At 37.1% G+C, this 27,627-nt stretch overlaps 2 protein-coding genes across 2 annotated transcripts in view; both read right to left on the bottom strand.

Moving 5' to 3' along the window:
* Nucleotides 1–20,025, bottom strand: part of LOC136172033 (IQ domain-containing protein H-like) — a 142,992-nt gene extending 122,967 nt beyond the window's left edge. The window contains exons 1-3 of the mRNA XM_065941156.1: nt 19,903–20,025; nt 9,366–9,445; nt 7,302–7,340 (exon numbers count right to left, since the gene is read on the bottom strand). Coding sequence (XP_065797228.1) covers nt 7,302–7,340; nt 9,366–9,445; nt 19,903–20,020 — 237 coding nt within the window. The 5' untranslated portion in view covers nt 20,021–20,025. The remainder of the gene's footprint in view (nt 1–7,301; nt 7,341–9,365; nt 9,446–19,902) is intronic.
* LOC136172034 (IQ domain-containing protein H-like) overlaps nt 19,903–27,627 on the bottom strand; it is an 81,368-nt gene continuing 73,643 nt past the window's right edge. The window contains exon 6 of the mRNA XM_065941157.1: nt 19,903–20,031. Within this exon, the coding sequence (XP_065797229.1) occupies nt 20,023–20,031 (9 nt within the window). The 3' untranslated portion in view covers nt 19,903–20,022. The remainder of the gene's footprint in view (nt 20,032–27,627) is intronic.

The following is a 27,627-nucleotide window of genomic DNA, read 5'->3' as shown; positions in this document are numbered from 1 at the left end:
GTGCAATAATGGGGAACAGAAGAGATCATGGGACAAGTAAAATGAACCAACAACAACCATACCAAAGGCCAGTCTTCATCAAGAAGGTGATTTTGTGTATATGGTGGAATTGGAAGGGAGTCAGTCCTCTATTATAAGTTCCTTCTGGAAAACCAAATGGTTAATTCCAAGAACTGCTCCCAAGTAGGCCAAGTGCTCCCAAGCAGCACTCAGTGAAAATCATCTGGAATTAGTCAACAGAAAATGTATAATCTTCCATCAGGATAATATACAACCACATTTCTTTGATGACCAGGCAAAAGCTGTTACAGCTTGGCTGGGAAGTTCTGATTCATCCACTGTATTCACCAGACATTGCATCTTTGGATGTCCATTTATTTTGGTCTTTACAGAATTCTCTTAATGGAAAAAATTTCAAATCCCTGGAAGACTGTAAAAGGCACCTGGACCAGTTCTTTGCTCAAATAGAACAAACTATTGGGAAGATGGAATTATGAAGTTGCCTGGAAAATGGCAGAAGGTAGTGGAACAAAAAAGCAAATATGTTGGTCAATAAAGTTTTTGGTGAAAATGAAAGATGTGTCTTTTACTGTTACGTAAAAATTGAAGGAAATTTTTGGTCAATCCAATATATTCTACTTTATTCTAATTCATAGCATTCGCCACTACCTCACATTAAAATTAACAACTTTCCTCTTCCCTTATTAGAATATAAATCCCAAGAAGGCAAAAACTTGATTTGTTTTGTTCACTGCTATATTCCTAGTGCCTAGTACACTGCCTGACCCACTGTGAAAGGTCAATAGAGAATCTCTGAATGAATGAGTGAGTGAATAGTACAATTTAAACTCAAAGTCACTTGGGCTAGGTTTATAGCTCAATGCTGTTCTATGATCACACAAATTATTTGTAAACTCATAGCTTCAAGTTTGGAGCACTAATAGTTTGGTTATTTGTATCTGAAAATGTCTGTATCCTTTGACCAAGGAGTTCTATTATTGGAGAAGACTCTTGAAAGTCTCTTGGACAGCAAGGAGATCCAACCAGTCAATCCTAAAGGAAATCAGTCCTGAATATTCATTGGAAGGACTGACACTGAAGCTGAAGCTCCAATACTTTGATCGTGTGATGCGAAGAACTGACTCACTGGAAAAGACGCTGATGCTGGGAAAGACTGAAGGTAGGAGGAGAAGGGGATGACAGAGGATGAGATGGTTGGATGGCATCACTGACTTGATGGACAGGAGTTTGAGTAAACTCCAGGAGTTGGTGATGGACAGGGAAGCCTGCTGTGCTGTAGTCCATGGGGTCTCAAGAGTCAAACACGACTGAGTGACTGAACTGACTGACTGACAAAGATTTATGCACAAATTTGAAAGATGTTCATGGCAGTTTTATCTATAACAAAACTGGAAGCTTTTTATTAATAACTTTAATACTTGTCAATAATTTGACATTTATAATTTAATGTCAAACAATCAGGTAATGGCTTTTGCCTTTCTCCTTTTCCTAGGGCCATCAGGGTGAGCGTCATAGGGGACGTGGAAACTGCTTAAAAACAATGACCTGGTCTAGTATCCTTTTTATACAGATAGGGGAAAGGAGACTGCAGGGCAATCATATGTTCAACATCACATGTGTTGCTTGATTAAAATAGTTCAGCTCTAATGTAAAATATAGTTTTCTAAAAAGAGGATTAAAAATATATGATGGGAAAATACTAAAATAAAGACAGTAACAATATTGCAAAATGACTAAAAGAAGACCCCACATTTGATATTACAGTGTTACCACTCAAACCTAATCTTTCTACATCAAAAGATATTTTACAATAGAGTGTATGGCTTAAGAAATAGGATTTTCTTTTTCTATTTCTTTTCCTTTAGTTTGGAAAAAGTCTCTAGACTACAGAAAAGTATAGAGAATAATAAAAACATTTATAGTGGACATACATTAATCTTTTGTCTTCTTTGACATATATGTATTACATATTTTGTCACATATATATGTCATACATACATATGTCATACATACACATATATATCCATGACTGATAAACTCGTGAGAGTAAACTAAGAAAATCCAGTATCTTTAAGTCAGGAGGACCTCCATGAGGATGAATTATGTTGTTCTGTGAAGTCCTACTGTTAGATAATACAGATTATATATAATAGAGATACATGAGAGATATATATACACACACACATATGTATATATGAAGCAAAGATGACATATATATATTTAAATTTTTAATATTTAAAATGCAGTACATTTTATACAATTATAATTATATCATACACTAAAATATATTTAAATTATTTATATATTTATATATGTTTAAATAAAGGAAACAAAACATTAGGTACAATCGAAGTCCTCTCTATATTTCATTTTAGCTCATTCCTCTCCCTCCACCATTCTCAGAAGCAAACACACTCATGAATTTAACCTGGACTCTTATGTCCCATAAATGTATTTCTTTGCTTGTTTTATCTACATAGGTAGATTTTTTAAATCAAAATATTAATCAAAATTAAGTGGATCTTAACATAGTTGTTAAAATAATAAAAAGATTTACTTGTTGAGAGAGGCAATTTTAGCAACTTCAAACCTTTGAACTAGATTCCTTTTTTTTTTTTTTTAATTTCTTGAAATTACTACTACAAACTCTACTATGGTCTATTATTTTATTCCTTGGATCCTTACACTGAACTTGACTGACTCAAACTTATCTTTCAACCAAATGTATTGATACTTAGTTAAATGATCGAGGAGATAGAAAAGGCTGTTGAATTCAGAGCCAAAAAAAGCAGACCTGAGAGCAGAGGTGACCACCACTGTCCTGATACTGAAGGAAATAAAAAGACACCAGAAACTGGATATACACATATATGATACTGAACACAGAAAATTTTAAAATTACATTAGGAAGGCAAAGATTTATCTTTTAAAAAGAGTTCCATCAAAAATTATTGAGAGTTTTAAAAATATCTAATGTTTGGGACTCTAGGCAGTCATGCAGTTCATTCTGGCTCTGTCACTTGTTGGATGACCTTCACTTCCCTGTATGTAGGTCCTCCCACTGTAATGGGAATAATAACAGTACCTACTGCATAGAATTGTTGTAAAAATGAAGTGAGATGTTCTTTGTAAAAAAGTTCAGTGCCTGGCACAGATAACGTACACATGCATGTTAGCTGCTGGTAGTAAAAGTAGTAGTAATAATATCTGGAAACCAGCCCATGAGGAAAAGTTCATAACCTGGTATGTGGACAGGGCACAAACTCTGGAGCCTCTCCACCTCTCTACCAGCTGTGTGGGCCTGGGGGCAATGACAGTACAGAGGTTTTTCTGGGCTCCTGCGAGCATTCAGTCGGTATGGAAAATACTTAGTGCATGTTTTAAGAACACAATCAATATGAGCTGTTAGAAATATTCCAGCTAGAGAAAGCCTTAGTATTCTTAAAGCACATCCTAATTTTAAGGAGAAGAAGCAGGCTCACAATTTCCTGAGAGCAAGAAGTAAAGAGAAGTTAGGTGATTGAATTGCATTGATTAGTTTGTCCAGGAGCACCCTCTGTCTAGGTTCAGAATGACTGTATGCTGTCACTGCTGTAAATATAGCCCTGTGCTGTCTGCTATCAGGTCTGCAGGAGTATGAAGAGACACAAAATGCAAACTCTTTTTCCTTGAGAAGGGGTGACTAAACTCCCTCTGAAATTCTGATAAGATCACCAAGAGAAGGAGGTCTAGAAGATGCTCTTAAAAATAGACCAGTGACCAATTTTCCCAGCACCACTTGTTAAAGAGGTTATCTTTTTTCCATTGTAAATCCTTGCCTCCTTTGTCGAAGATAAGGTGTCCATAGGTACGTGGATTTATCTCTGGGCTTTCTATTCTGTTCCATTGATCTATATTTCTGTCTTTGTGCCAGTACCATATTGTCTTGATGACTGTGGCTTTGTAGTATAGTCTGAAGTCAGGCAGGTTGATTCCTCCAGTTCCATTCTTCTTTCTCAAGACTGCTTTGGCTATTCGAGGTTTTTGTATTTCCATACAAATTGTGAAATTATTTATTCTAGTTCTGTGAAAAATACCATTGGTAGATTGATAGAGATTGCACTGAATCTATAGATTGCTTTGGATAGTATAGTCATTTTCACAATATTGATTCTTCCAACCTATGAACATGGTTATATTTCTCCATCTATTTGTGTCCTCTTTGATTTCTTTCATCAGTGTTTTATAGTTTTCTATATATAGGTCTTTCATTTCTTTAGGTAGATATACTCCTAAGTATTTTATTCTTTTTGTTGCAATGGTGAAAGGTTATTGTTTCCTTAATTTCTCTTTCTGATTTCTCATTGTTAGTGTATAGGAATGCAATGGATTTCTGTGTGTTAATTTTATATCCTGCAACATCACTGTATTCACTGATTAGCTCTAGTAATTTTCTGGTAGAGTCTTTAGGGTTTTTTTTGTAGAGGATCATGTCATCTGCAAACAGTGACAGTTTTACTTCTTTTCCTATCTGGATTCCTTTTATTTCTTTTTCTGCTCTGATTGCTGTGGCCAACACTTCCAAAACTATGTTGAATAGTAGTGGTGAGAGTGGGCACCCTTGTCTTGTTCCTGACTTTAAGGGAAATGCTTTCAATTTTTCACCATTGAGGATAATATTTGCTGTGGGTTTGTCATATATAGCTTTTATTATGTTGAGGTATGTTCCTTCTATGCCTGTTTTCTGGAGAGTTTTTATCATAAATGGATGTTGAATTTTGTCAAAGGCTTTTTCTGCATCTATTGAGATAATCATATGGTTTTTATCTTTCAACTTGTTAATGTGGTGTATTACATTGATTGATTTGTGGATATTAAAGAATCCTTGCATTCCTGGGATAAAGCCCACTTGGTCATGGTGTATGATTTTTTTTAATATGTTGCTGGATTCTGTTTGCTAGAATTTTGTTAAGGATTTTTGCATCTATGTTCATCAGTGATATTGGCCTATAGTTTTCTATTTTTGTCGCATCTTTGTCTGGTTTTGGTATTAGGGTGATGGTGGCTTCATAGAATGAGTTTGGAAGTTTGCCTTCTTCTGCAATTTTCTGGAAGAGTTTGAGTAAGATGGGTGTTAGCTCTACAAGTGGAAAACTGGTCAACCACTTGTAAAAGAATGAAACTAGAATACTTTCTAATACCATACACAAAAATAAACTCAAAATGGATTAAAGATCTAAATGTAAGACCAGAAACTATAAAACTCCTAGAGGAGAACATAGGCAAAACACTCTCTGACATAAATCACAGCAGGATCCTCTATGACCCACCTCCCAAAATACTGGAAATAAAAGCAAAAATAAACAAATAGGACCTAATTAAACTTAAAAGCTTTTGCACAACAAAGGAAACTATAAGTAAGGTGAAAAGACAGCCCTCAGAATGGGAGAAAATAATAGCAAACGAAGCAACAGACAAAGGATTAATCTCAAAAATATACAAGCAACTCCTGCAGCTCAATTCCAGAAAAATAAATGACCCAATCAAAAAATGGGCCAAAGATCTAAACAGACATTTCTCCAAAGAAGACATACAGATGGCTAACAAACACATGAAAAGATGCTCAACATCACTAACAGAGAAATGCAAATCAAAACCACAATGAGGTACCATTATATGCCAGTCAGGACGACTGCTATCCAAAAGTCCACAAGCAATAAATGCTGGAGAGGGTGTGGAGAAAAGGGAACCCTCTTACACTGTTGGTGGGAATGCAAACTAACACAGCCGCTATGGAGAACAGTGTGGAGATTCCTTAAAAAACTGGAAATAGAACGGCCATATGACCCAGCAATCCCACTCCTGGGCATACATACCAAGGAAACTAGATCTGAAAGAGACACGTGCACCCCAGTGTTCATTGCAGCACTGTTTATAATTGCCAGGACATGGAAGCAACCTAGATGCCCATCAGCAGACGAATGGATAAGGAAGCTATGGTACATATACACCATGGAATATTACTCAGCCATTAAAAAGAATTCATTTGAATAAGTTCTAATGAGATGGATGAAACTGGAGCCCATTATACAGAGTGAAGTAAGCCAGAAAGATAAAGACCAATACAGTATACTAACGCATATATATGGAATTTAGAAAGATTGTAACGATAACCCTATATGCAAAACAGAAAAAGAGACACAGATGTACAGAACAGACTTTGGGACTCTATGGGAGAAGGTGAGGGTGGGATGTTCTATGAGAAGAGCATTGAAACAAGTATACTATCAAGGGTGAAACAGATCACCAGCCCAGGTTGGATGCATGAGACAAGTGCTCAGGGCTGGTGCACTGGGAAGACCCAGAGGGATGGGATGGGGAGGGGGGATCGGGATGGCGAACACATGTAAATCCATGGCTGATTCATGTCAATGTATGGCAAAAACCACTACAATATTGTAAAGTAATTAGCCTCCAACTAATAAAAAAAAATAGACCAGTGAATTGTGAAATAAGTACTTTATCATTCCAAAGTACTTCCACACATGATAACACCTCTAATCCTCATAGCCATCCTAGAGAAAGGAGGTATCATCCCCATCTCTCGGAGGAGGAAAGTGGGATATGGAGAACTGAAGTGACTTGCTCAAAGTTCCTCTATTAGTAAGAGGAAAATTTGGTTCTCTCTAGCTCTGTTCCTTACTAATTGAATGTTCAGAACTTCTTTTACCCACACATGACCCTTTGGAATGTTCCTTGCTAGAATATACTTTTCTTTGTGGGGACTATTTTATTTTTCCAACTTTTTGGTTTCCTTGTTTGTTTTGGTCAGCTTAACTCTAAATCCCACACCCTTACCTATTATATCATAGATGCAGACTGCAGTGCACACGTGTGTGAACACACGCACATCCCTGTGTGCATGTGTAAGCACATGCTGGAGAACAATTGGAATCTGTTCTTTATATTTTATTATTTTTAAGTGTATTTTTAAAAGACAAAAATCTTTGATAGAGGTCAAAGACTGATGTGATTCAGAAAAATTTGACTATGCTAAATCACTTTTTTGGACTGCAGCCTGAGAAATAATTCAGTCCCAAAAGGGAGGGGGGAGTGTTTTTCATTTTAAACGAACCATATTTGCTGAAAACATGATTTAATTTCTTTTATAAAAAAAGAGGGAAAGAACTTTTGTTGGTCTCCAGCTGTCAAACCCACCTCTGATACTTCTGCCCTGAAGCAAAAGGAAGGGACATCAGGTGACAGACCCCAAATTTCAACTAGTCACACAAATTACAAACCTTCTTATCATGATATCCTCTTGACTTTCTGCCTTTCCACTACAATGAAGAACAGACACAGTTTAAATCAAAATGACTCTCATGGGTAATTTTACAAAACAAATAGAAGGCACAGTCTCCCCCTCCCCCACTTCCCCAGCTTTCCCTGCTGGGCCAGCCTGTTCCCTCTTTCCAGGCAGGCAGGAGCTAATAATTAGAAAGACCTTCCCCACCCCAGACAGTGATGCTCTGTTTGCCAAGAGCCCTGTTTGCTTTGAAGAAAGAGTTTGACAAAATAAATATTAAAAACAACCAACTATAATCAGATGCCAAGTTCCATTTTCAAGAAAGGGCTTCTCTATGTGGCACCTCACTGCCTGGTGGGGGGACTGATCCAAGCTCGGTACTGGGTTTATCACGAGCCAGGCCTATCACAGACTTTCTCTTAGCCTTTCAACTCCATGCTAGGACACTTTCCACAGAAACTATAAATAATTTCATTTACCATTAAAGAATCAATTGGGAAATGTAGCAACTCGGGACTATTAGGAAAGTCTTTAGATACTACTGCTTTTAGCACTAAGGGAAAGCTTGGTGAAGTCAGTAGACAGGAAATTAAAGGCAGGGTTAATCAGCACTCAGGAAATGTCATTATGTAAAAAGAATTTTTTTTTTTTTTGGTTTTCCGCTCACTGGATAAAACTTAGTCATATTTACATTACCTGTAGCTCTGTTACCTATAAACTGTGGAGCCTGAGAGTGCCAACACGGTGAGAAGCAAAACAGGTGCGCCTGCCTGGTTCCATTATGCACATTAGCCCATGGCCTTGCACACACAGCCTGTTAAACAGCTGAGATAGAAACAATGATGGTGAAGGCCAAACACTAGCCTGAAGGCCTGTCTGTCTTGGGATTTGGCCATTTACATTGATTTTTTTTTAACCCACGTTTTTCACAAAACACAAATATTTGCCATGGCAACTGGGTTGTCACATGACATACTGCTACATAAACAGCTTGGAAATCTCTTAAGGAGAGACAGCCCACCCATGCTACAAATACAGTGAAAACATCTTGAGGAAAACGTGGACGTTAAAAGACAAGGTCTACAAAAGAACGGGTAACAGTTGACTATGTAGACACAGTGGATTAATTTCTTCTGTGTCACTCTTCAATTCCGCTTTCATTTTTTTTTTTTTAAATGGGAGCAGCTGTAAACATGACCCCATAGGGTAAGCCCAGAAAAAAAAAAAAAAGAAAAAAGAAAAACACTGCCAGCTGTCTCCTTCTATGTTGAAAAGTTTCAATTATCACAAGTCTGTCTGTGGCTCATAAACATAAGAAAGCAAGCTATAAAAGTCCAGCACCTTTAAGTCAGGAGAATCTCCATAAGGATAAGCATTGTATTCTGAGGTCTTAAGGTCAGAGAACGAGTCCCTTTCCCTTCTGCATTAAGCTATCTGTCCAAAACTGGGGAACTTGCTTTATTATCCTACACTTAATGATAAAGGAAACCTCACAATAACATGCTTCCCTGGTTGCTCAGATGGTAAAGAATCTGCCTGCAATGCAGGAGACCTGGGTTCAGTCCCTGGGTTGGGAAGATCCCCTGGAGGAGGGCATGGCAACAAACTCTAGTATTCTTGCTTGGAGACTCTTCATGGACAGAGGAGCCTGGTGGGCTACAGTCCATGGGGTCTCAAAGAGTCGGGCATGACTGAGTGACTAAGCATAGTACCTACAGCACACAGCACACAGTAATATACCCCATGTAACACAAATTTGTATATAAAGCTTTGTATTCCGGACTCCTGGGTCCTTGACCAGATAGCAATAGAGATGAACTGAGTCAGTTAGTCTAGAAATAATGGAACATGATTGAATTTTTTAGATCCTACTGATATTGTCATGCTGGAGTTTACTTGCAGAACAATCTTCCCTTTTAAAATCAAAGGCATCCCAGCAGCAGCGGAAATAGTATTTAGTTCTATGTGAAACATACAACTCTATAACATGCGCATATTATCAAATCTCATTGAGGATATTGTAAATTAGAACAATTTTATTAGTTAGGAATATGAATACCTTTGATCTCTGTCTCTTGAGAGAGAGAGTCTTCATTTCCTCTGGAATTGACTCTGTTCTCTGGGGTGCAGCAAACGGGGCTGTGGACAGAGTGAAGAAGTGTTACCTCTTCCAAAAAGAGAGACTGATTCACTGGGTTGATGCTGTTGGATTTGCACCTTAAAAGTCAGGTGGCTCTGTTCACTACCAGTCATTCTTGTATCAATTCAATGAAACATTTGTGATCATTGACTTCAAAAGGAAAGCAGAGCTTAGAAGAGAAACAGTTCCATCAGAATATAAGGTCAACTCCCCTATGCAAACTTCCTAGAGAAAGAGGCAAATTTTTAAAGAAAGTAATTTAGAGAGTTATCTTTGTCTTATAAAATGTTTCACTTTAAGATTTCTTTTAATAACTGTATTCCCAAGTTCAGTCTAAAGGTACATGATGGTTGGATTAGTCGCTAAGTTGTGTCCGACTCTGTCCATGGGATTCTCCAGGCAAGAATACTGGAGTGGGTTGCCATTTCCTTCTCCAGTAACTATATATAGGATGGACTATTCTAATGTATAATCATTTAAAAAGACAATTCTAAAGAATTTAAGAGGTTTGGGATAAATAAAGCAAGTGAAAAACACAAGTAAATATTATTTTTGGAATCAATCTATAAGCAACAACTTTTGGAGAACACATCTAATCCATAGTGGAGGTAAGCCTACATGCTAGATAATGCTTGTAAGAGAAATCAAATCTCTCCTGTTGCCTGGCAGCAAACACAGCTGCTTTTACAAAACAGCTCAAATCTGACATTCTCAAGAGAGAAAAATCCTTACACTGCTCTTTTTAAGAAAGAGAACAAATAATTTATTTACATAGTTAATTGAGTCAAAGAAGTGAGGCTTCTTTCTACTCATTTCCTTAGTCCACCCCTTTTCTGTCAGTTCTCTAACAACAACCTTAGAAAGAATTAACAGATACTCTTCAAATATCAGCACCCTTCGATAGCTCAGCTGGTAGAGCAGAGGGCTGTAAAGGTGATAAGCTTCTGTCATCCTTAGGTCACTGGTTTGATTCCGGCTCAAAGGAGGTGCTTAAACTTTGGCTTCCCTGATAGCTCAGGTAAAGAATCCACCTGCAATGCAGGAGAACCTGGTTCAATTCCTGGGTTGGGAAGATCCCCTGGAGAAGGGATAGGCTACCCACTCCAGTATTCTGGCCTAGAGAATTTCATAGGGTGGCAAAGAGTCAGACACAACTGAGCAACTTTCACCTTTACTTTCTTCAAATACAGCATATCAATATACAATTTAGAATTCCACTTTGAGCACTCAGTTCTCTCACACTACCTCAAGCAGGCCGCAGGGAATGTCTTCAGCCATCTCCTAAAATGTAGCAGGAATTCCATTGTCTTAGCACTAGAGATCACCTCCACAAAAGACTTTTGTTGTATTGGACAAACCCTATTTTACCACCTTTCTGGTTTTTCTACTTCCAGCGTTCCTCCTGTACACTGTGAGACTGTCCACCACCTTCCCCAAGGTTAGGCAATTGGCCATACAATTGGCTATACAATGGATTCTGTATCACAGATTCAGCCAATTTCTATCCACGGTTGGCTGAATCTGCAGAACCCAGGAATACATAGGGCCAACTGTGCAATGCCATTTTATAGAAGACACTTGAGCATCTGCAGATTTTGGTATCCACGGGAGGTCCTGGAAACAACGAATCCCCCTGGACACAGAGGGACGACTGCAGTATATGAAGACACCATTTTCATCCTACAAGTTTTTGCCTTGACTTCTGTGCTCTCCTACCCAGTTGTCCACTTGAACTTGGCTCTCTAACTTTGTAGGTCAGTTCACACTGTATACCCAGGATAGTATGAATCCAGATTCACTCATAAAGCCTGTTTTTCCTATTATCTGCAACTTCAGTATCCTTTCTGTTTAACTTTCAGGTTCCTGAAGACAGATGAGATTTATTGCTAAATTACCATGATGAAACAAAATAGCAGTTGAGAAGTGGGCATAATTTTTAAAGGAATTTAAAAGAAATTTATTAAATTAAATTTATTAATTCCTTCTTAAAGGAATTTATTAAAATTTCAATGAAATTTGGTAGGATAAAGATATGATTGCAATTTCACATAGATAATCCATGGTTAATGGTTATCTCTAAAAAAAGTTTTTGGAGGTTTTACTTCATTACCTGCAGAAATTCAATCATTAAATTTATAACTTCATATGGCCTTGAATTTTATGGGACACATGCATTTGATGAATTTCTGCATCCTAGGACACTGCCTATTTTGCTACTCAGTTTCGATTCTGAAAAAATCTGTAGGATAAATTTTGCCTCAATGTCAGGGGGGAAAAATTCTTATCTTTCTGGAAATATTTGTATGATTCTTGTGGTAGCAATTTATTGTTATGTGCTTCCCAAGAAGCCATCTCACTTTTTTCCTTGCTAATTTTAGAATCTCAACATTTTTTCAGGGTATCAACATCCCCAGCTTCTAAGGTTTCCAGATTTAGGAAGACCAATTTTTTTAAAGGGTATGCAGTTAAATTTAAACTTTAGATAAACAACAAGTAATGTTTTAAGTAAGCCCCAGATATTAAATATATTTCAAAGAACAGAATTTCATGAATGGATTAGACCAAGCATAATCAATAATACTAAGTATTTTGTTTATGTCCCAATCCTAATACCAATCCTAATCTTATGCTTGCACATTCACTTCCAGCCTTTCTTGTCTTTAACAGTGGCCATGTGACCAGTGAGAAGTGAAGGGAGGCCCATCGAAGGGCTTCTGGGAAGAGACTGGTGCTACTATTTCCCCCTCTTCCTGCCTGGAATGACCATGTTAAGGCACAAATCTGCAGGAGTCATCTTAGAGCTGTGAGGCAGATGAATGAAACATGCTAAAGAAGGTAAAGCAGAAAGAGAGTTGCTACAATGCTGTGTATAAGCACCATCATCGCTAGTTTCCCTACTTCCTGATTCCTTATGAGACAAATGAACTCACTGTTAAGCCCTGCTAGTTAGGGTTTCTGATAGTTGCAGTCACATACATACCTGACGGGTACCCTTCCCTCTCCCTCCTTCTCTCTATACCATGCTTACTCTTATTGCACGTGCTAGGGTCTCAGGAACAATGCTCAACAGTGATGGCAGTAAGAGTGATGGCAGGAGTGGTCATCCTTGAACTGTCTCTGCTTTTAATGAGGAAATATGAATAGAATACTTCTAGAGTTTCCCTACTAAGAACACTGTTTGCTTTGGGGTTTTGGTTGAAGACAGTCAGGTCAGAAAATTCTCTTCTATTCTGCCCAGAAGATTTTCTCTTATTATTAATGTTGAGCTGTGTTTTATGATTTTTAAATTTTGATGTGTACTAAGATGATCATAGAGTTTTTTCTTTATTAATCTGTTAATGTGGTGAATTATATTGTTCGATTTTTCTAATGTTGAATCTGCCACATATTCTTCCTTGATTATGGTAAATGTAAAAGTCATATTGCTAAACTGTTATTTCTGGATGATAATTGCTTTACGGTGTTGTGGCGGTCTCTACCACACATCAATATGAATCAGTCTTTTATACTGATTGCACATACTCCCTCCCTCTTGAGTCCCGCTCCCCCAACATTTCACTCTTCTAGGCTGTCACAGAGCACCGGGCTGGGCTCCCCATGTTATACAGCAGTTTCCTGCTAGTTATTTATTTTGCACATTGTAGTCATACTGCTAACTTTTATTTAGAATGTTATTTTTTATGTTCCTGAGATTGATTTATATACTTTTTCTTGCACTGTCCTCATCTAGTTTTGGCACCAAAGTTATAGTAGCTTCATAAAATCAGTTGGCAAGTTCGCCTTCTTTTGTTTCACTATGGCATTTAATATAAGAATTACCTGATCTTTAAAATTGGTAAAACTTGTCTATAAAAGACCTGAGGCCTTTTTTTGTTTGGTATATTTGTGTGTGTGTGTGTGTGGGGGGTGTGGGTGGGTATGCACATGTCCATCTGTAAGACAGATTTTTTTACCTACCAAGTCAAATTTTCTAATGGTATTGTTTTAAGTTTCTGATTTTTTCTTGAATTAACTTTAGTAATTTAGATTTTTCTAGGAAAACTTTCATTTTGTTTTTTAAAATGTATTGACATTGTTATCATATTATTTTAAAAATTCTATCTATCTGCAGTTTCTGCATTTTTTCATTTTCATATTATTTATTTCTTCCTTCTATTTTTTAAAATTATAGCCTAATTGGAGTATAATTGACAAAAGAAATTATAAGATATTCAAAGTGTACATTGTGATGATAAATATACACATATATATATCACACATACCAGAAACTCATGCAACTTAATAGCAAAAAACCAAATAACCCTAAGTTTTAAATGAGCAAAGGACCTGAAATGACATTTTCCCACTCACTGAGGCAAAGCTCACCAGGCTACTAAATCCAAAGGAAAACATAAGGAAGGAAAAATTTAGGACAACCTTATTCCTGAACAATGGTAAACAAATTACTAACAAAAAAATCCAGCAATGCACACACAGGATGATATATTGTAGGTAATTTGACTTATTTCTCAAGAGCATAGAGAATTAACAGGGGTGTCAGGGGAACCAGATAAAACAGATTTAAATAAGAACCAGAGTCTTATAATACCCACAATGTCAAAGTTTCTATTGAGAATCACTCACCATACCAAGAACCAGGAGCTGAATGAAAAAAGACAAGAAATACATACCAACACTGAGATGACAGAAAGCTTAAAATTACCTGACAATAAGTTTAAAGCAACCATCATAGAAATGTTCCACAAGCAATTACAGAAACACACGAAACAAATGAAAGAATATAAAATCTCAGCAAAGAAATAGAAAGTCTCCACAAAGAAAACAGAATATATACGGAGGAACCAAATTGAATTTTTAATTTGTGTTAAAATACACATAACAAGGAATTCCCTGGTGGTTCACTGGTTAGGATTCAGTGGTTTCACTGCCATGGCCTGGGTTCAGTCCATGGTCAAGGAACTAAAATCCCACAGCTGTGTGCAGCGCAACCAAAAAAAACGAAAAAAATACACACATTTATCATTTTAACCATTTTTAAGTGTACATTATTTTTAAATAAATTGAAATTTTGGAACAGAAGGATACAGTCATCTAAACACAAAATTCAGTGGATAGATCAACAGCAGAATGTAGAGGACAAGTGAATCAGTGAACTAGAAGACAGAAAAATAGAAATTACCCAGTCTGAACAATGGAGAGAAAAGAGATGGTGGGTAAAAATGAACAGAGCCTCAAGGGCCTGTGGGATTGTACCAAGAGATCTGACATTTGTATCACGTACCCATAAAGAGAGGCAAAAGAGGTCAATGCTGAAAAAAAATGTAATCAAAGAAATAATGGCTGAAAACCCCCAAAATTTGGCAAAACATACAAACCTATAGAAGGTGAGCCAATCACAAACAAGATAAAACCAAAGAAATCCACATTAAGATAAAGTCAAGACTTCCCAAAAACTAAAGACAGAGAAAAATCTTGGAAGCAGGAGGAAAAAAGCAACATCTTACCTACAGCAGAAAAAAAAAAAAAAAAAAAAAGAACAGTCGATTTCTCATCAGAAACCATGGAGGAGAAAGGAAGTGGCAAAGTTTTTTTAAATGCTGTAAGAAAAGCACTATCAACCGAGAATCCTAAAGCTAGTGAAAATATCCTTTAGGAAATAAAGGAGAAAACAAGACAGTCTAAGATGAAGAAAAATGAAGATAATTTGTCACTAGTACTCTGACCCTCAGTTCAGTTCAGTTCAGTCGCTCAGTCGTGGCCGATTATTTGCAACCCCATGGACTGCAGCACTCCAGGCTTCCCTGTCCACCACCAACTCCCGGAGCTTGCTCAAACTTATGTCAGTTGAGTCTGATGCCATCCAACCATCTCATTCTCTGTCATCTCTTTCTCCTTCTGCCTTCAATCTTTTCCAGCATCAGGGTCTTTTCAAATGAGTCAGTTCTTTGCATCAGGTGGTCGAAGTATTGGAGTTTCAGCTTCAACATCAGTCCTTCCAATGAACATTCAGGACTGATTTCCTTTAGGATGGACTGGTTGGATCTCCTTGGGTCCAAGGGACTCTCAAGAGTCTTCTCCAACATCACAGTTCAAAAGCATCAACTCTTGGGCACTCGGCTTTCTTTATAGTCCAATTCTCACAACCATAGATGACTACTGGAAAAACCATAGCATTGAAGAGTCGGACTTTTGTCAGCAAAATAATGTCTCTGCTTTTTAATATGTTGTCTAGGTTGGTCATAACCTTTCTTCCAAGGAGTAAGCGTCTTTTAATTTGATGGCTGCAATCACCATCTGCAGTGATTTTGGAGCCCCCCAAAATAAAGTCTGCCACAATTTCCCCATCTATTTGCTATGAAGTGATGGGACTAGATCTTTGTTTTCTGAATGTTGAGCTTAAAGCCAACTTTTTCACTCTCCTCTTTCACTTTCATCAAGAGGCTCTTTAGTTCTTCACTTTCTGCCATAAGGGTGGTGTCATCTGCATATCTGAGGTTATTGATACTTCTCCAGGCTATCTTGATTCCAGCTTGTGCTTCTTCCAGCTCACTGTTTCTCATGATGTACTCTGCACATAAGTTAAATAAGCAGGGTGACAATATACAGCCTTGATGTACTCCTTTTCCTATTTGGAACCAGTCTGTTGTTCCATATCCAGTTTTAACTGTTGCTTCCTTACCTGCATACAGATTTCTCAAGGGGCAGATCAGGTGGTCTGGCATTCCCATCTCTTTCAGAATTTTCCACAGTTTATTGTGATCCACACAGGCAAAGGCTTTGGCAATGTCAATAAAGCAAAAATAGATGTTTTTCTGGAACTCTTGCTTTTTCAATGATCCAGCAGAATTTGACAATTTGATCTGTTTCCTCTACCTTTTCTAAAACCAACTTGAACATCTGGAAGTTCACGGTTCACATATTGTTGAAGGCTGATTTGGAGACCTTTGAGCATTATTTTACTCGTGTGTGAGATGAGTGCAATTGTACAGTAGTTTGAGCATTCTTTGGGATTGCCTTTCTTTGGGATTGGAATGAAAACTGACCTTTTCCATTCCGGTGGCCACTGCTGAGTTTTCCAAATTTGCTGACATATTGAGTGCAGCACTTTCACAGCATCATCTTTTAGGATTTGAAATAGCTCAACTGAAAATCCATCACCTCCACTAGCTTTGTTCAAAGTGATGCTTCCTAAGGCCCACTTGACTTCACATTCCAGGATGTCTGGCTCTAGGTGAGTGATCACACCATCATGATTATCTGGGTCATGAAGATTTTTTTGTACATTTCTTCTGTGTATTCTTGCCACCTCTTCTTAATATCTTCTGCTTCTGTTAGGTTCATACTATTTCTGTCCTGTATTGAGCCCATCTTTTCATGAAATGTTCCCTTGCTATCTCTGATTTTCTTGAAGAGATCTCTAGTCTTTCCCATTCTGTTGTTTTCCTCTGTTTCTTTGCATTGATCCCTGAGGAAGGCTTTCTTATCTCTCCTTGATATTCTTTGGAACTCTGCATTCAAATGGGTGTATCTTTCCTTTTCTCCTTTGCCTTTTGCTTCTCTTCTTTTCACAGCTATTTGTAAGGCCTCCTCAGACAAGCATTTTGCTTTTTTGCATTTCTTTTCCTTGGGGATGGTCTTGCTCCCTGTCTCCTGTACAATGTCATGAACCTCTGTCCACAGTTTATCAGACACTCTGTCTATTCGATCTAGTCCCTTAAATCTATTTCTCACTTCCACTGTAGTATCATTAGAGATTTGATTTTGGTCATACCTGAATGGTCTAGTGGTATTCCCTACTTCAATTTAAGTCTGAATTTGGCAATAAGGAGTTCATGATCTGAGCCACAGTCAGCTCCTGGTCTTGTTTTTGCTGAGTGTATAGAACTTCTCCATCTTTGGCTGCAAAGAATATAATCAATCTGATTTCGATATTGATGATCTGGTGATATCCATGTGTAGAGTCTTCTTTTGTGTTGTTGGAAGAGGGTGTTTGCTATGACCAGTGTGTTCTCTTGGCAAAACTCTATTAGCCTTTGCTCTGCTTCATTCTGTACTCCAAGGTCAAATTTGCCTGTTACTCCAGGTGTTTCTTGACTTCCTACTTTTGCATTCCAGTCCCCTATAACTGATAGAAGATTAGTATCCAGGATACACACATAATATTATAAATAACCAAGAAAAAACAACCCATGAAAAAAATGTTGAAGTTTTAAGTCAGTTTACAAAAGAAGATATTCAAATGAGCAATACACATATCAAAACCCCCCACAAACTGTTTAACTTTATTGGTCATCAGGGAAATAGAAATGAAACCCAGAAAGATATACCACAACAATCTTCAGGGTGGCAAAGCAATAAACAAAGAAAAGGAAATATAAAATGTTGACAAGATATATATCATCTGGAATTTTCATATACTGTTAGTAAGAAAATAAATCAGTAGAAACATGTTGCAAAGTCATTTGGTGTTACCTACTAAATCTGAGCATATGTTTACCCCATGACCCAGCAATTCCTTTTACTATGTATCCAAGAGCAGGGTGTATATATATATATATATTTACATTAAAAGACATATGCGAGATTGTTCATAGTGGTATTATCCCTAATAGCTCTGTGGTATAAACCACTGAAATTCCCATCAACAGTAGAATAGATACAAAATTGGGGTATGTTCATACATATTCATTCATACATATATAAATATCAGGATAACCCTGATGCCTCTCTTTTCCTCACTCCTATCTGTTAGCCATTCTTCATTTCTTTCTTTCAGTCATTCCTCATGGCTCTTCCTCCAAAATCCAACCTGAATTTGTTTACTTCTCTTCATATCCACTGATACCATCCTCCTAAAATTCACCATCATTTCTCACCTGGTTTACCAAAACAGCCTTTTAACTAGTCTTCTTGGTCCCACTCATGTTCCTGTATGACTCATTATCTGTAAAGCAGTCATCATGGTCTTATTAAAATATAAATCAGATCACCTCATCCTCCTGTTTAAACTTTTCAGTGATTTCTCACTTTAATTAGGATTAAATCCAATTCCTCATCATGATTTGAAAGGATGCCTTGCTGGTTCTGCTATGGTGTAAGGTTTTTAAAAAGAAAAATCCTAAGATATACTAAATGGCTTAAACAAATTAAGAGTTTATTTCTCTTTCACACAACAGTTGAAAGGAAAAGAGTCCTGGGTAGGCAGGGTATCTTGGCCAGATTCAACCTGGAGTTCCATTTTTGACTCCAAAGTGCTTGCCCAGCATATATATCTTCATCCCGGCTAGTCAGAGATGGAAAAATGAAAAGAGGAAGCCATGCCCAGAAGTTTCCCTTTCCCCTTCCGCTTACATTCTCATTGTCCAGAACCTGGAAGGAAGTTTCCAAGTTCAGCTAGCTGAAAGGAAGACTAAAAATGTCTTTGGCCCAGCTGACATGTGCCCACCCATGACTCAACTACTGTGGAAGTAGGGAAGAATCAACCTTGAAGACAACTCGTGGTCTCTGTTCTACCCTACACCATTCCAGTCTTCTCTGCCTCTCCACCCTTATCTCTTCCTTTTCTTGGCCCTCCAGCCCCACTAGCATTCTTGCTTACTCCCTCCTTAATCCCCTGGGCCATTATGCCAATGCTGCCCTACATCTGAAATACTCTTCCCTACATCTTTACATGACTAGCTCCTTCTCATCATTTGGATCTCAACATCTTCCAAGATACATTCCCTGACCCTTCCCTCCCGAGCAAAGTAATCACTTCCTTTTATCATTCTCAGTCCATGTTATTTCATTTCTAGCACTTCTCCTTAGCTTAAATTCTCATTTACTTACCTGATTATTATCTATATCTTCTACTAGAATGTAAGCACCACAAGAATACATGTGATTGACTTATTTTCTCTGTCAGATTCCCAACTACCTTGGATAAAGCAAGCATTCAACAAATAATTGTTGAGTAGATGAATTTATTAGCCAAAACCCCTCATTCTTTAACTGGTGAAGCTGAGGCCCTGAGAAAGTAAATGACTTGCCTGAGGCTCTGGAACCACTCAGTAGATACCTAGGTAGGTGTTTTTCTCCTATTTTAGCCAGCCTCCTCTTTGAAGTCTTCTATTATTTCACCTCTCAGCAATCATTCTGAATGCTCACAGTACTAGATTTTAACATCCATTTGGTTTTTAGTTTGTAATGCTTTGTGTTGTTATTTATTTTTTATTATATCTGTCTTATTTTCCAAACTAAGCTGCAAATCCCTTGAAAATACCAACTTTCTCACACACAGAAAACACAGGCCCTAAGTAGGTATTTCACAAAAAGACTAAAGTTGCTTTATTCAGTAAACTGAAACTCAGAACCATTACAAGTTTAAGTCTCTCCTATTACTGAAGATAAAAGTTGGATACTAGAAGAGTAGATTTTGGTAATTTCTGTTTATCCCCAACTAAGAAGACTGTCTTACCAGTAGCGAAACTCTTACGTCCTTCATCAAAACGATGCAGAGGAGCGGCTCTGGGTATAATAGGTGGATTCTGAAAGGTAATTCTTGCTGTTGGTGGAATCAATCCTCGTTCTATCATACTTAAAACCCCTGAAAAGGAAGGTTAGAAGAATATGAGTTTAACTTCAAGCACTTCGACAAAGTCTGAACTCTATAAATTTCACAAATGTAACTTTCTCTATTCATTAGTTTATTTGTGAGAGTACATTTAGTGCCTTAATCCTTTGCATGAAAAAATAGCCATAGTACATGTTCTATCTATTTGTCTAACAACCAAAGGAAAAAAATGGCATTTCTAATAGTGGTATTATGAAAAAAACTTGTACTATGGTAATTTCAAGATAGAAATATACTTCCAGTGCAAACAAAAATTTCTTTATACATCATGGCATTTTCAATTATTACTAATATTGGTATTCTTTTTAAAATTCAGAGAAATCAGGTACACAGTCCATAACTAAGGAGATCTTTGGTTCTAAAAGAAAGAAAATCTATGTGCTGAAAATTGTATTTCTGTTGTTATAATGAGTTACATTTTAAAAAAGAGTTTCTTTTAGACATTTCTCATATTACCAGAAGATGTGAATGCCCAAATAGATTGTTTTAGTGTAACTGGGCAACATGGTTAGTATTACTGCAACTAATTTACAATTCCTAGATCTCATACTCTGTCAATATGACCAGTGCCAAAGTTTCTCAAGGACAGGAGACATCGTTTTTAAAAACTTCAATGAGTAAATGAATAACTGAGCAAAGCCTGCTGTCAGGAGCAAAACTCACATTAAGGGGCATCTATCATAGGTCTCGCTAGTGGTAAAGTGGTTCCAATGCATGGAACCAAACAGACGCAGGTTCGATCCCTGAGTCAGGAAAATCCCCTAGAGGAGGGTATGGCAATCCATTCCAGTATTCTTGCCTGGAGAATCCCATGGACAGAAGAGCCTGGCAGGCTATAGTCCAGGCTGCAAAGAGTTGAACACAACTGAAGAGACTTCGTACGCATGCATCATATTGAAGCCAGAAAGTCAGGGAGTACTTGACATAGATATGTGATAGGGCTTCAGCTTCTTGTTGCTGTCAGGTAATAGGAAGAAAAATAAAGAACTCTGGGTCTCAATGAAATTTAAGTGAAAAAACTGTGTTCTAAACTGGACGAGGCTGAAGAAGTTGGCATACATCCTAAGAGGGATAAATACTGTTTTCATTTGCCTTATCACCTCTAAGGACTATATTATATCACATTCAGGATATTAAAGTCTAGTATTAAAGGAATTCAGAAGGATGATGGGAGAGCTGAAGAGTTCACTAACACCAGTGATTCCAAAACAGTGTTGTAAGTGATTCTAAAACAATGATTCCAAGTCAGGTCTTCAGTTGATTTGTGTGTGTGTGTGCGAGCGCCCATGCTCACTCAGTGGTGTCTGATTCTCTGTGACCCCACGGATTGTAACCCACCAGGCTCCTCTGTCCATGGAATTTTCCAGGTAAGAATAATGGAGTGGGTTGCCATCTTGTCCTCCAGGAGATCTTCCTGACCCAGGGATGGAACCCACATTGCCTGTATTGGCTGGCAGATTCTTTACCACTGAGCTACCTGGTAAGTTTACTTACCACAGGATTATTTGGAGTGAGAACTTTTTATTAAAAATGGATATTCTTGGGGTCTATCCCAATTTCTGAGGCGAAGCCCTGGTAATCTGCATTATTGAAGGCTCCAGGAGATACTTAAGTGCATTGAAGTTTGAGAACCACTAGAATTGGGGCCCAGTAATCTACATTTTAAATAAGCACTCCAGGTTAATCTTTTTCACTATTAAAACTTAAGATCTACTGATCCCAAGTACAACTCTTCAAGCCCTTTTCAACATTAGTATTTTGGGTTTTTATTATGATAACATCAGAATTCAACTACTTTAAAATATAAAAACTAAAAAAAAAATAAAATAAAATATAAAAACTAATTCTTTGTCCTCACAAATATTTTCCACCTATAAATATCATACCCCATGTCCAAGAACTACGCCTATTTTGTAGATGTGGAAAACAGAGGTCCTTCTAATTCAGTGTATTTTCATCACTAAAGTGAGTTTCATTCTCTGAGAATCCCAAAGAATATGAGCATGATTTTAACCTTTGCTTTAGTACTGGTTAAAGCAATTCACGTAATTTTAGGCAAACACATGTGTGCATTTACTATTGAGAGGAAAAAGTTGAGATTTTGGAATAAGCAAAAGAGATTACTGGTTATCTTTTCATCACAATACTGGAGACTTTGATTATCTGACCCTATAATTACCTTTGTTTTTGATTAGTCTATTTTACAATTCTGTAGTGATTAAGGTTAGTTGATAGAGAACTGAAGGCAATGCAAATAATTCTTATTTATATATATGCAAATAAATTTTGACACATATAAGGAATGTACTTCTTCCACCCCCAAAATTCAGTTTTACCTGCATTTGCAAATTTATTTTTAAGTTAATTCAGAGTGGCAACAGACTTTGCTGGCTTTTGTTTTTCTGATTTTTCTAATTTTTATTTTATTATTTATTTGGTTGTTCTGGGTCTTAGTTGTGCCATGTAGGATCTTTTAGTTGCAGCATCTGAACTCTTGCGGCATGTTGAATTGGGGAATTGAATCCCAGGGATTCAACGCAGACCCCCTGCATTGAGAGCACAGAGACTTAGCCCCTGGACCACCAGGGAAGTTCCTTGCTTTTCTAATTTTGACATTCAGTTCAGTTCAGTCACTCAGTCGTCTCCGACTCTTTTCGACCCCATGAATCGCAGCACGCCAGGCCTCCCTGTCCATCACCAACTCCTGGAGTTTACTCAAATGCATGCCCATCGAGTTGGTGATGCCATCCAGCCATCTCATCCTCTGTTGTCCCCTTCTCCTCCTGCCCCCAATCCCTCCCAGCATCAGGGTCTTTTCCAATAAGTCAACTCTTCACATGAGGTGGTCAAAGTTTGGAGTTTCAGCTTCAGCATCAGTCCTTCCAGTGAACACCCAGGACTGATCTTCTTTAGGATGGACTGGTTGGATCTCCTTGCAGTCCAAGGGACTCTCAAGAGTCTTCTCCAACACCACAGTTCAAAAGCATCAATTTTTCGGCGCTCAGCTTTCTTCACAGTCCAACTGTCACATCCGTACATGACCACTGGAAAAACCATAGCCTTGACCATAATTTTGTGTCTTGGTTCATTTGTGGCTGACAAGTTAGTCCTTGTTGGTGGGTACAATGACTGGGAATTTGGTGATCTCTGTAAATGGATCTCACAGAGATTTATTCCTTATTGAATGAGAGACAATGGAGAATATAGTTAGTAGTCTTCCATTTGTCTATCTGTATTCTGAGCTGAATTCAACTAGCTATTTCATACCGACAAGGAAGGAGAATAATTCTTTGATATCTGCACCATTACACTTCTGTGTTTATTTTTCATCTGTGTCTGAAACTAGAATGGAAGCTATAAACTCTATGAATGTCTATGTATCTGTAATTCAGAAAGGTCTTTACTTCTCATTGTGAATGTAGAATGTTTATTGTCTCCAGGTGGTATTAATAAATTAGATGGTAAAATCTCAAAGGAACTCTGTTCTGATTGACTTACATAAAGAAATGAGCACTTACAGGAACTGAATATTCCTAAAATCCCCAGAAAATAAGGAAATTGAACTTCTACTATTTTAGATGAGCTCCCTCTCACCTCCCAAATTCAGAAGCTCATTGAGCCTCCTTACTTTTCATGGCAATATGGGTTATTTGCATAGATGCAATAAGAATCTTTTCTTCTTTTACTAAGATAGAATTGGAAAATTGTTTATGCAACCAAGAACTTGCCTGGAATTTCATATTTAATAATGATGCTATTAATCAGGTATAATAAACTACATTTAAAGGACTAAGCTTGATTTTTTGGAACCAAAAGCCTACAAAGTCCTCCAAGAAAAACTGGCCTGGCTTACAGGATTTCCATCCGTAGAGTTACAAAGTAATGTCAGTTCCCAGCAGGCCCAAGAACCTTAGGATATTAGGAGCATCTCTAGGGGAGAGGAATGTGCCCAAATTTATAGGTCCTACAGTAGAAATCTGGTGGACAGATTTTCTAGCCTCAGGATCGCAAGTAATAGAGGCTTTTAAAAGTTCAATCTGAGATTCCTTCCAACAGAGCAAACTTAAGATGGCCTATGTGGTGATTAACATTCTTGCTGCACCTTGTAAATAATCAGGCCAAATCTAATGAAATGACTTATTTTGTGAATAATTTTTTTAAGATCATTTTGTATCAAATTGGGGGACAATTGTAGGAAATTTTTTTTATGTTTTAGAATGAGCAAAAGAGATTACTGGATACTTTTCAATGGAATGCCTCCAGGAATTATCTGAATCTAGTCTTTGACTATTGTACAACTCTGCAGAGATTAAAGTTAACTTGTGGGGAAAAAAACTGATAATAATGCAAATAATTCATATCTATAGACATGAAAAAAATCAGTGAAGATTCATTCCTTATTCCCATGGAAATGCCAATTTTCCTTCTGTCTACAAATTTATTTCAATATTCCTGATCTACAAAGATATGTTCTTTGGATTCTCCTTTAGACCAATTGTGACATCTTACAAATTCTCTTTCAAACTGATTGAGTTAAACAACTAAAATCTTTGACTTGTGTTCATTTGTAAGAGACTCAGGATTTTACCTGTTTTTGAAAATTATCCCTTATCACCATTGTCTCATTAAATTTTCATAGCACTCTCACGTTCCTGTTGACTAGATTAGGAATTAGAATTCATCTATTCATTCATTCATTCAAAACTCATTCATTCATTCAGCCAATATTTAAGTTCCTTTTATATGTCAGAAACTATTCCGGGAACTGGGGATTCAATGGTGAACCAGACAGACCTCACGGAGCCTTTAGTGACGGAGAAGACGAAATAAATTCACAAATATATATATAATTACAAATTGTGATCATCTATAAAGAAAAAAGACAGATGCTTGAGGAAATGACTTTTACAGGCAGAGGTAAAAGGACTTGTGAAGGCCTGATGTGAAAAAGTGCTTGACCTGCTAAGGAAAAGAGAGAAGTCCCATGTGGCTGGAGCACAGAGAAAGCTGAGTGAGGTGAGAATGGAGGTGAGGCCAGATCCGGCATGCCTCGTTTACAGAATTTATTCTAAAACTGGAGCACAACTTGCCTGAGGTTTCACAGAGCCTGAACTGAAAATTTGGTTTCTTATTAGAAGACTTATATTCTTAATCATTTAAGATGGGGATAGGGGTGGAGACATTATACTTTGGATTTAGCAAGATAATTGCAGAAAAAGTAGAGAAGTTTGTCTTGCATTTTCCAAAACTATTCTCTGCTGGAAGTTGGTCATCTTCCACCACATGCTGGACTTGTATAGATCTGGGGTGACTCAAATGACAGTTCAGAGCATCAGGACAGGTGAACATCTAGGCACCGTATCAGCATGTGTGTGGCTTGTGCTTTCCTGGCATTCACATTACCTTGCACAGTAGCAGACATATGGCAAGTAGTCAATAAATGTGTTGATTAATTGGTTGATTAACTACAAATATTATGGTAGGCCATGTGTTCTCTGGCAGATAACTGAGGGATGAAAATGTGATGCTTTTCTGGAACAAGTTGCTATGGTTCTAGATTTACCTTTGTTTTGCAGCAATTTTTTACTGTATGTATTGCTAAAGCAAGGATAAATAGGTTGGTTGATCCATTCATTCATCTTAATTTGACCCCAGGAAGAATATAACCTTTTCTAAAGCAAGAAATAAAAACTCTGCTGGAGTTTTCCCAGGGAGTAAATATAATGTAAACTAACTAAAACCATGCGTCACCAAGATTTCTAAACAACCAGGGTTTGTAACTAAGAAAGTAACTGTTTCAGTTGTGGGAGGTTTAATAAACGAAGAGACTTATACAGATGCAGTCCCTCTTGAGTTTTTCTGTACCACCACTAGTGGGTCAGCAGACAGGATACAGGGGCTGTAAAATGGAGAACCTATAAATCTTCAGGTACCAGAGGAACCCTGGGGAACCAACTTTAGATCTAAAACACTCCAGACATCAGTTAGAAAGTGAGATAGAAATAAATTAAAGATCATCTCACTTGCTCATATTTGAGATACAAAAGAGGATCCACTTAAGCATTCTTTAACACATCAGCCAATTATGCAGCAAGGAGAAGTAAAGAGGGTTACATTTATGACACTCAGGCTTTAGTCATTCACTTACTCTTTCATTTGCTTATTCATTCAACCAACTATTTAGCATCTACAAAATGCTAAATGTGGTCCTAAGCACTGGGGATGTTGAGATAAAGATGACATGACCTTTTGCTTAAAAAAGTGAGAAATCTACTGGTTTCACAAACCAGTGTTAGACAAGTATTTAGACTGGTATAAGTCTAAGTATTTAGACTAAGACCTGCATAGTTCACTTAATAATTACATTCATTTCTGGCTTCATATTTTTATATAGTAGTATACTGAAATAAAATTTTAAGTATTATCAGAAAAGGATCAGAAACTATCTGCTCAGAAGCTTGAAAAATTATAATATCACTTAAATACAATAATAATTTTAACATGTAAATATACCAAAATCTAAATCAATAGAAAATCTATAGAATAATGGATCTTAGAAGCAGAAAGGGACTCTGGTGGTCATCTAGTCCAACCTTCTGATTTACAGAGAAGGAAACTCAGGTCACAGTGAGGACTTGATTTGTCTGAAGTCACCTTGGAGTCTGAATTCAAACTCAGGCCCCCAATCCCACCTCAAAACTCTTTCCCTTATGTTCCTAAACATATAAAATGCTTATTTGAATCACTAACCTTTGTTGGCATCTGCCTGTAAGACTGGCACTGGGGTGAAATAGGGATTTGTGCGATGAGAAGCTGGCAGAACCGTGAGGCTGGATATAGTGGAACCTTTTATTAACTTCTGAGCCTTCACCTAAATGATCAAAAATTTGTTCTCAGCAGACATTTTTGCCTTCAAAATGAACACAGTTTTCTTCTTGTAAACAATAAATAAGATTATGAATATGAATAGTTTCATTAAGTTTTAATAAAGTAGAAATATCAGCTCCAATTTTACTGCTCATGGGTACCCTGTGCTATTGTCTACTGTCAGGAGTTTGTGTAATTTAAAATAGTTAATTAAATCCAATTAACATGTTGTGATTTCCACTATGCAAAGTCAGTATAGTAGTTAATAAAGGAACTATTAAGATTTTGTTCAATTTTAATGACTACAATATAAAAGTCCTAAATCTTGACAGAGGAGGGTTTGAATACAGCAAAGTTTTGTACAGGCAAATTTTCTAGGAAATACATATTAGAGTTTTGAGGATAAATAAAAACTGGGAAAATGTAAAAATAAATATATCAGTCAACATTAACAGACTAAGGATAAACTAGGAGCAGACTCTAGCAGATCTTAGAAACAGTTAAGGATGTGATGTATAGATCACTTAGAGTAGGTGATTACTTTTCCTAAAGTCATTAAGTGCTTTTATTATAGTCACGAAATATGAATTGTTTCTATTAAATGCTTTCTAGATTTCAAAGATTATATGTATTGCAAATAAATCACATGTAATTATATAGCCCAAGCACAGTATTTTTACCTTTATTATAGGAGGTTATGAA

Source organism: Muntiacus reevesi, chromosome 7 (assembly GCF_963930625.1).
Source record: "Muntiacus reevesi chromosome 7, mMunRee1.1, whole genome shotgun sequence".
Taxonomy (NCBI): domain Eukaryota; kingdom Metazoa; phylum Chordata; class Mammalia; order Artiodactyla; family Cervidae; genus Muntiacus; species Muntiacus reevesi.
Note: the sequence above shows the minus strand (reverse complement) of the source record. Positions and strands in the feature narration are given on the sequence as shown.